Source organism: Myotis brandtii, unplaced genomic scaffold (assembly GCF_000412655.1).
Source record: "Myotis brandtii unplaced genomic scaffold, ASM41265v1 scaffold194, whole genome shotgun sequence".
Classification (NCBI taxonomy): Eukaryota; Metazoa; Chordata; class Mammalia; order Chiroptera; family Vespertilionidae; genus Myotis; species Myotis brandtii.
In genome coordinates, this window is record NW_005357232.1 from 535,931 (window position 1) to 546,325 (window position 10,395).

Consider the following 10,395-nt stretch of genomic DNA (forward strand, 5'->3'; position numbering starts at 1 on the left):
ACAAATTTTTGTGCACCGGGCCCCTAGTATATATATAAAAGCCTAAGCGACCATTACAACCAGAATGACCGGAACAACTGGAATGACTGGTCGACTAGTCGCTATGACGTGCACTGATGCTCAATGCAGGAGTTGCCCCCTAGTGGTCAGTGTGCTCCCACAGTGGGAGCACCACTCAGCTAGAAGCTGGGCTCACAGCTGGCAAGTGCAGCTGCTGAGCGGTGGCGGCAGGCACAGCAGGGCTGGGATGAGTGGGAGCAGCGTGGCGCCCTGCCCGGGCTCAGGCTCCTCCGCAGCTGCCTGCTGCTTAGCGCACTGCTACATCCCTTGTACCTCAAAAGCCTGCAGTTACAATCTCCAGAGAACAGTTGAAGCGCAGACACTTGGAGTAACCAGGAGGAGCCTGATATCGCCGCTGGGCTCCTGGAACTCTGCCTGGGGCATCGAGATCAAATCTCATCCCTTACTGATTGCCCCGGAGCTACAGAGAAAGACAGCAATATAACAGTGACCACAAGGTGGCGACTGACAATTGGGGTAAAAGTCAAAGAGAGATGGATCTGAAGGGTGGGAACGTGGGCAAAAGAGCACACCTGCCCCCTCAAGATCCTCAACTTTGTATTGTTCACCTTGGAGCATCTCTTATCTGGCTCCAAGCAGTGGAAAGTGTCCAACATGGTCCAAGGCATCCACTGGGGACCTCCCAGCCGGCAAGGCATGACCCTGGCCGCAAAAGGGACATTTGGAAATATTTTTTCAGGAAGCTGCGGAGAGGAGGACAGACTCCCCACACGACTTCCCGGCAGCTCATGGGGATGTGGAAACTCCCCAGGCACATGGGCTCCCGGTCTCCTTTCAATGTGCACAAATCTGTGCACCAGGCCACTAGTATGAAAAGATGTTCAACTTCACTGACTCTTAGGGAAATGAAAATCAAAACTACAATGAGATATCACTTCACACCTGTTAGAATAGCTGTTATTAACAAGACAGGTAATGACAAGTGCTGGAGAGGCTGTGGAGAAAAGGGAATCCTCATTCACTGCTGGTTGGAATGTAGGCTGGTACAGCCACTATGGGAAAACAGTATGGCAGTTCCTTAAAAAACTAAGAATAGGGTTATCATTTGACCCAGCAATCCTTTCCTGGGTATCTACCCCCAAAATTCTAAACTATGTGTGCACAAAGATATATGCACCTCTATGTTCATTGCAGCACTATTCACAGTGGCCAAAATATGGAAACAACCAATGTGTCTTTCAATAGATCAGCGGTTCTCAACCTGTGGGTCTCGACCCCTTTGGGGGTCGAATGACCCTTTCACAGGGGTTGCCTAAGACCATCAGAAAACACATATATAATTACATATTGTTTTTGTGATTAATCACTATGCTTTAATTATGTTCAATTTGTAACAATGAAAATACATCCTGCATATCAGATATTTACATTACGATTCATAACAGTAGCAAAATTACAGTTATGAAGTAGCAACGAAAATAATTTTATGGTTGGGGGTCACCACAACATGAGGAACTGTATTAAAGGGTCACTGCATTAGGAAGGTTGAGAACCACTGCAATAGATGATTGGATAAAGGAGAAGAGAAGTGGTACAAATATACAACAGACTACTACTCAGCCATGAGGAAAGACGATCTACTGCCATTTTGGACAACATGGATGGAATTTGAGAATATTATGCTAAGTGAAGTCAGTCAGAAAAAGTTAAGAACCATATGATTTCACTCATATGTGGGACATAAAACTGAAACTCATGGACACAGATAACAGTGTGGTGGTTATCAGAGGGAAGCGGGTGGTGGGGATTGGAGGGTGCTTAATATATGGTGACAGAAGATCGTTTGACTTCGGGTGGTGGGCACACTGCAATATACACAGTTTGTATCATGGAAATGTACACTTGAAACCTATATGATCCTATTAACCAATATCACCCCAATAAATTTAATTTAAAAATAAAATTCTGCTTTAAATCCCAATTACTATGCTCTGAAGATTAAGCCATTGCATGAAGATTGAACCAAGTATCCTCTTTGCTTCTGAGCCATGAGTTAACCAGAATGAATTTAGATCAGGTGTTGGGGGGTTATTTAAATTTTACTTCTAGATCAGTTGTGTAGTCTACGGCTTGTTATTTTTGTAAAATAGTTATTGATATAATGTGAAATTTTATGATCGTATTCCCCCATGCTTTGTCATTACGGGTAGGTAACAATTTATTGGTGCTTAGTGTTGAATAGTTGCTAACTCAAGACTCTAGGCCAGGATTGGGGAAACGTTTTCCTGCCAAGGGCTATTTGAATATTTATAACATCATTTGCAGACCATACAAAATTATCAACTTAAAAATAAGCCTGTTTAAAAATATTTGATCAAACATTTAATTAACTTACTCCTAATTCCTTGACAGGGCCAGACCAAATGATTTCATGGGCCTTATACAATCCGAAGTTGGGCGTTTCCCACCCCTACTCTAAGCCCAATTCCTCCCTTCTGACCTCTTTTCTGTAATACTAGAGGTCTGATGCACGAAATTCGTGCAAGGGGCTCAGCCCTCACAGCCCCGGCTTCGTCTGGAACGACATCCAGAAGGTTGTTCAGCTGTCCGGTCTAATTAGCATATTACACTTTCATTATTATAGATAGGCATATTGAATAGAAGGTAATTTTGAAAACCTTTAAAGTGAAAAGATACCTTGTAAGCTGATAATTATGGCACATTTTCTTTGATAACATTAATGTAATGCCACACAAATTTTTTAAATTTGGCATGCCTATCCTACAGTTTGCAATTCTCTCAGTACTTTCCATTTGAAATTATTTGAACAGCGTGGTATATCTTTAGCTTCACTTAGCTTAATGGGTTCTCTCTTTAGCCTAAAACAGTGATTTTCAACAGGTGTGTCACAAGAATTTTTAAAATATGAAATACCTGACTACTTAGTCAGGTACACTGACCTCTTTTCCCTTAGATTGACAAATAAAAAATGACAACAGCCAACACAACAATAGTCGTCCAGTGTGAATGGCCTGTCTTAAACCTTAAATGTATAGGTCATATAATAGAGTTGCCTCTTATTGGTCACGTTGCATAATAAGGTTTGATTGGTTAATTTTTGGTACCAGAAATCCTTATATACAAGTATAGACACCTGATTTTTTAAAAAAGTCACTTTGAAGCAAAAAGGATAGGTAATTACTTTTTTTTTTTTGCAAATCTGTTAAAATTATACCAATTTTTTTTAAAAAATATTTTTTATTGATTTTTTACAGAGAAGAAGGGAGAGGGATAGAGAGTTAGAAACATCAATGAGAGAGATTGATCAGCTGCCTCCTGCACGCCCCCCAGTGGGGATGTGCCCGCAACCAAGATACATGCCCTTGACCGGAATCGAACCTGGGACCCTTCAGTCCGCAGGCCGATGCTCTATCCACTGAGCCAAACCGGTTCGGCTATACCATTTTTTTTGACAGATCTGCAAATTTTATATTTTTTGGTGTGCTGTAGAATTTTAGTAATTGGTTTATGTGATGAAAAAGATTGAAAATCGCTGGCCTAAAACAATGCATTTCTCAGTAGTAATTGTATCATAAATGGAAAAATAGTCAGGAAGTTACACAACAGTACTTGCTTTAAGAGGGATAATTCAGACAAGGCTGACAGCAAGAAACCCCCCCCACCTGGGGTTTTCTGACACTGCTGCTAAAGGTTTTTCCTACTTAGGGAAAGCAGAAGGGAATAATATCCTGTGACTGAGCCTATTTTTCTTAAGCAACATATGGTAAAGTTTTGTGAGCCTCTTTCCAGAGAAAGTTCCCACATCTGCAACAAGGGAGAAGAACATGTAATGTCTGCCTATCTGCATAGTTTATAAATCATGCTTGCTTGATTTTTACATTTCATAATAGAATTGGGGAAATTGGCTCCTCAGTGGCCCAAAGGAGGTAGGAGTTGTTATTGGATATATTCATGGGCCCATAATTTTGACTGGGAAATCATTTGAGTGGTTCAGAATTTCATTTCTGGCAGAAGTGGTGCAAGAAATAGCCTATTTCTTGACACTATGTTTAATAGGAAATGCAGGGAGTGTGAAATCCTTCAGTTGATGTGTGTACTTTGATTTTCTGCAATTTCCTTCTTATTGTTTTAAAGACACAATGGATGATCTTGCCCCAAGAAGAAAGGTATCCTTACTGGTGGAAATCCTTATTAAATCTTTATTCTTGATTTTTAGATTATTGTCAAAAGATCTCTAGGTTTCTACAGACTTCAGATTATGATGCACAGGTCTTCAACCTTGAGATTACTGCGTTTCGACATTGTGTACAAAGAAACTAATATTTTATGGCTTAATGCCATATACAGAATTCTGGTAGTTGAATATCAATAGTATATTCTCATGACAACAAACCTGACCAAATTTCAATTAAAACAAATGTATTCACATAACATCAAATAAAACAAGTTTACTTGGTATTTTCATTTGTTTCTTACATATAGGGACTTAAAGTGTACAAATGGCTATTACTTGCAATAGACTTAAAAATGTACACACTTTACTAATTTCCATGCAAATCTTTCCAAATATCACACGTCCTTTTGGTCTAAGAATTGCCTGCCTTCCTACTAGCCTATTTTCTTTTTTTTTTTTTTAAGATCTTCCTGTAACTTGCATTTATCTGACCACCTACTAATAACAGCCTAAGGCCATCACAACCAGAGGGACAACCAAATGCGGAGGGTGGGGGAAGGGGTGGGCAGAGGGGTGGTCACGGAAGCTGGGAGGTCCTTAGCCTCCACTGCGAGGTCATTAGCCTCCAGCCCTGGCCAGGCAGAGGCCTAACGACCTCGCCTCTGCTTCCCAGTTTGACTCCAGCAGGACCTGGGCCCTCCCCGCTGTGGACCAGAGGCCTTTTTCCTGATACCATGTTCCCAGGATCTCTCAGACCCGTTTGTGGAAGTCAGAAAACACTCTGTGCGGTCACAGCCTGGGGACTCCCAGGGCTTACAGCGGGGGAGGGCCTTGGTGGGGTCCCCCTGTTGTGGTGTCCAGAGTCCCATTAGTGTTTCCTCAGGGTCCTCACCTTGACTCTGGCAGGACTTGGGCCGGTCCTCTGCGTATCCGAGGTCCCGCTCCCTGTACCAAAACCCCCGAGTCTCTGAGACACGGATGCAGAAATCGCCCATTGTCTATTCCCTCCTCCCCTGCACCCACCTCACCTCTCCGCTACTCAGGAGACTGAAGACATGGAAGTGTTGGGGTCCAGCCCCAGCAGGTCCAGGGGTCCCCAAAGGTGTGGACGGAGTCGGCGAAGGAAGGACTCGGAGGCAGCGTTCAGTTGATCAACAGCCTAGCCAGGATCTCCAGCCAAGTTCTGGTCAGGATCTCCAGCCAAGTTCTGGTCAGGATCTCCAGCAAAGTTCTGGTTAGGTTCTCCAGCCAGGTTTTGTCTTGGATCTCCAGCCAGGTTCTGTCTAGGTTCTCCAGTCAAGTTCTAGCCAGGTTCGGTCGCCAGGTTCTGTCCAGGTCCTCCTGCCATGTTCTTTCTCTAGGTTCTCCAGCCAAGTTCTGTAGCCATGTTCTGTCCAGGATCTTTTGCCATGTTCTCTCGCTAGGTTCTCTCTCTAGGTTCTGTGTCTAGGTTCTGTCTCTAGGTTCTGTCTCCTAGCCTATTTTCTGACATATTCATTCTCAAAGGGGCAGTGTCGCTGAGGATAAGCTCTGGAATCAGACTGCCTGGGTTTCAATCTTTGCTCTGCTGCTTACCTATCAGCTGTGTCCTTCTGCAAGTTACTAGGCCTTTGCTCATCTATAAAATGTTGGTGATTATAATAATACTAGAGGCCCGGTGCATGAAAATTCATGCACTGGAGGGGGCGGTCCCTCAGCCCGGACTGCCCCCTCTCACAGTCTGGGAGCCCTCAGGGGTGGGAGGCAACTCGGTGATCAGGGGAAGGCGATGCCCAATCACACCTCTGCTGCTGCCACTGCCAGCAGCGCAAGCCTCGGCCGGCCCTGGTTACCTGAGCCTCAGGCGTCCCTGGGCGGCTGGGCAGTCGCCATCCAAGGCTTGCCTGTGCCTCCGGCCGGCCCTGGGTGGCTCGGAGGAGGCTGAGACTGGGGGACTCCAGAGGCAGGCGTGCAGCAAGGCCTGGCGCCTGCTGCCCCAGCAGGGCTGAGGGGACTGGGTGCCACCATCTTGTGGCTGTGGGCGCCACCATCTTTGAGGGTGTGGCAGTCAATTAGCATATTTCCTCCTTATTGGCTGTGGGTGTGGCCATCTTTGAGGGCGTGGCAGTCAATGAGCATATTCCCTCCTTATTGGCTGTGGGTGCTGCCATCTTTGGGACAGTGTGAGGGTCAATTAGCATATTTCCTCTTTATTAGATAGGATCTCAGAGTTGTGAGAAAGAGTTAATACAAGGAAAGCCCTTATCATAGTACCTAGCATATTGGGCTCCATAAGTGAAGCCACTACTGTCAACAATGTCTTTATGCTTAAAATCAACTTAACGTGCATTTTTACCACCTGATTTTTGTGCATCAATGATGATGAAAATATATCTCCCTATTTGAGGGATGGGATTACCTTAAAAATAAGCTCTAGCCCTAACTGGTTTGGCTCAGTGGACAGAGCGTTGGCCTGCGGACTGAAGGGTCCCAGGTTCAATTCCAGCCAAGGACGTGTACCTTGGTTGTGGGCACATCCCCAGTAGGGGGTGTGCAGGAGGCAGCTGGTCGATGTTTCTTTTTCATCGATGTTTCTAACTCTCTATCCTTCTCCCTTCTTCTCTGTAAAAAAGCAATAAAATGTATTAAAAAAAAATAAGATCTACTAAAATATGTGTGTAACTATCCTATATAATAAAAGAGAAACATGTAAATTGACTGTCCCTCTGCTACGCACACCAGCCAATCAGGAGTGAGTATGCAAATTAATCAGACAAAGATGGCAGGTTAATTTGCATACACGGGCACTGGGCGGAGAGCAGAGTGGGAGAGTTGGAGGCTTGGGGGGACATGGCTCCCTCTGTGGCTTCTAGCAGCGTGGGGAGCACCAGGAATTCTGGGAATAGTAGTTCTGATGGCAGCCCCAGAACTGGGAGTGGAAGCCCAGAGCGTGGGGAGCACCAGGAATGCTGGGAATCGTAGTTCCAGTGGCAGACGGATCTCCTAGACACTAGTGCAGCGGTTCTCAACCTGTGGGTCATGACCCTTTGGCGGTTGAACGACCCTTTCTCAGGGGTCGCCTAAGACCATCCTGCATATCAGATATTTACATTACGATTCATAACAGTAGCAACATTACAGTTATGAAGTAGCAACGAAAATAATTTTATGGTTGGGTCACAACATGAGGAACTGTATTTAAAGGGCCAGAAGGTTGAGAACCACTGAAGGTGAATGGGCTAAAGCCAGCATACACCTGGGAGTACATGAGCAGGGAGAAGAGACCTTTGATCATAGCAAATCAAGATGAGCACAGGACTTGAGCACATACTGGGAAGGTGCCCAGGCAGGTGCTCATCTCTGAGGCTCTGTAAAAGGGACATGAGCACACGTTTCCTGCACTGTGGACACACAGCACAGACACAGACCAGCAGCTCTATCTCTTTTCTCCAAAGAGTCTTCTTAGGTGTGTAAGTAGCTTTGCTTTAACATTACGAAGGATAAGTTAAGTATATGCATGTAACACTGAGTAAAGTCACATTTTTATTTTAGAGACTGCCATATATGGAAGCTTTTTTCTTTAAAATCAAAGCCACGCCCCCATCCCAGGCAGGCAAACCTAATGGGAGCCCACCTGCAGTGAGGCGCTCCTACCTCTGCGTGCGCGTGCCCTTCCCTGCCATCTTCTCTCTGTTCCCGCTGTTCCTTCCACTCCCGGTCCTGCTCCTCTGGGGATGGGTCGTGTTCCTCCTCCAGACGTTCTGCCTGCCCCACCTGCTCCATCGCCTCCTCCTCCAGGGCCTTTCTCTGTTCCTCTTCCACCTGGTGCCCCTCGGGCTCCCTGGCTTCCGCCTGTGGCTGGTGGAGCTCTGCTGCCTGAAGTTCGGCCTCCTTCTGAGAGGGAGGATCCTGTTTTGTTTCCTCTGTTCTTCCAGCCACGGCTCCATGATCCTGCCACGAATCGCTGTTTCGAGACACCTAGGCCAAGCACAACCCTGGAAATGACACTCTTCTCTGTCGAAAGGAGTGACATTATTTCTTTATAACCATGTCTATGGGGTTACAATATGGGCATAATCCTGGAGTCTAGACATACACAGTCCTGACTCAAAAGTATGGCTGCAGTGAACTCTCCTCACTGCATAAGCTCACCTATAAAATAGAGCAGAAGCAAATTGCATCTGGGGAAGAACAGAGCAGATAACCTGAAAGTACACTCTGTAAGTGACCGCATCTCAGCGGCAACCTAGCCTCCGTTTTCCCTTAAAATAAAACGGGGGAAAAGAACTTCAAGGGATGAAACGTTGACATACTTCTCTCCCATGTAAACATTAGAATTTCTATGCTTTTCTGTTGCCCTGAATTATTTGTTTGTAATAGACTGCTCTTCAATTGTATATTTGTGTTAAAGATAACTCATCTTAGAAAATACTTCCAGTTCATATTGGAATGTGACTTGCATTTTAAGTTTTCATTAAACTTATAAACCATGAAAATCATTTCCGCTTCAGCAGTGAAAATTGTAATTCAATGTTCAATTGCCAATTTGTAAAATAAAAATAATGCACTTATAAACATTCCACAAATTTTTAATGATTGTTGATTACCCTTCTTGCCACTACAAGGAACGAGATTTTGAATAGATGTAATGTAGAGCTATCTTGTTTATGAAAGTCAATTCATGTAGTCTAACAATTGGCTCTTTATTTTTCTTTTCAATTTATTGCAGTTTGTTTTTGCCATTTTAGACTGAGTCAAACCCTGACGCATGCCACTAGACAGCATCAGATCATGTTAATAAAATGTGTTTACCCCAGCAATCCGCTAATTTGATTTTATTACTGGAATACAGATTATGAATTTCCAACCATTGTTTAAAATGTAGACGGTTTTCAAATCACCAACTTTATTTTTAAGGTTTTTGGTTTGTTTTTTTTAGATCATCATAGTTATAGCAGGATAGAAAGTGTACAGCAATATTAAGCAGAGAGTAAGGAAAAAAAAACTTTTGTACAGGAGAGAAAGTAATATTTACGGTTCTAGGGGTGTTCTGCCCTCTGGCTGCTCTTGCCATGCTGCAGAACAGATATCCTAGGACTTACCTTTGCGGACCATTTCTGAATTTTTACTGGCATGAAAATGCAATTTAAAATGCCAAACGAACTCCACTCTCCTTGGCCAAAATAATGTATTTTATATTTAACCTTTTTGTGAAAACTTTCATACTAAAATTACAATAAAAAGTCATTTAGCTGGAAATGCCCCCAACTAGTTTAAGTAATGCAATAATCATTACAATCATGACTTTTTAATTTGGTTGAACACTTGGAAAAATGGGAAAAGTCTAGGATGCCTACACACACACACACACACACACACACACACACACTCACACAACATTTGTCAAAATGGAAGCTTGCTGTTGCCCTTTGCTTTTCTTCAGGTCTCCCTTTGTGAAGAAAAACCCCTATTCCGTAAAACTACTGTTTGGAATTCTCTGCTATTCTTTGGACGGCCTCTTATTCTGAAAAAATAAGTTTGCTTTCTAGCCTGCTTGAATAGTGGGGGAGATAAACTTAGCTGTCTGACCTCGTAGGCCAGAGACTAGATACACCCAATGCCATGCCAGGTGCTTTTTTTAATTGGATAGAACTGTGTAGTTTTCAAGGCCGCCGCCAGCAAGCACACAAAGGGCTGGCTCTTCCATAAAAAGGGAAGTTCTGCTTGTAGCTTTGCTTAGAATTTGGATTCATTTCCCTAAGCCTGCCGCGGTGAATAAAGTGTAACTCCAAACTCTCAGAGCGCTGTTTGGTTCTTGTCCGGTTTTTCTGTAACACCTTAACTTGTCTATAGTGACCTTTCACTATTTCAGACACGTGTAAGTGAAATTCACCCTCGGGGCTCTTCTTTCAAGGCTATTTTGGCTGGACTGTCCTCCAGGTTAGGGATGGAGTATGTAGTATAAGCCGCCATGCATTTAAAAGTCTTTTTTTTTCAGCAGCCACATTTCAGCCCCAGCCTTTCAGGACCATTAGCAGCTGTTCTCATCTCACAAGCGCAGAAACCAAAGTCTGGGAGGGCGATTTCGCAGGATGCAGGCGAGAGGCTGCGCAGAGCCCAAAGCCGAGCTCCAGGTGCAGGTAACAAAGCCCGACGTCACCAGGAGGGGCCGGGCGCTCCGAGGTGGGCGGGCCGGAAGC

The 10,395-nt window shown here is 44.3% G+C and overlaps 1 protein-coding gene across 1 annotated transcript in view; it reads left to right on the forward strand.

Moving 5' to 3' along the window:
• Positions 1 to 10,272: 10,272 nt before the first annotated feature.
• FAM177A1 (family with sequence similarity 177, member A1) overlaps positions 10,273 to 10,395 on the forward strand; it is a 26,132-nt gene continuing 26,009 nt past the window's right edge. Inside the window, exon 1 of the mRNA XM_005864963.2 lies at positions 10,273 to 10,335. Within this exon, the coding sequence (XP_005865025.1) occupies positions 10,288 to 10,335 (48 nt within the window). The 5' untranslated portion in view covers positions 10,273 to 10,287. The remainder of the gene's footprint in view (positions 10,336 to 10,395) is intronic.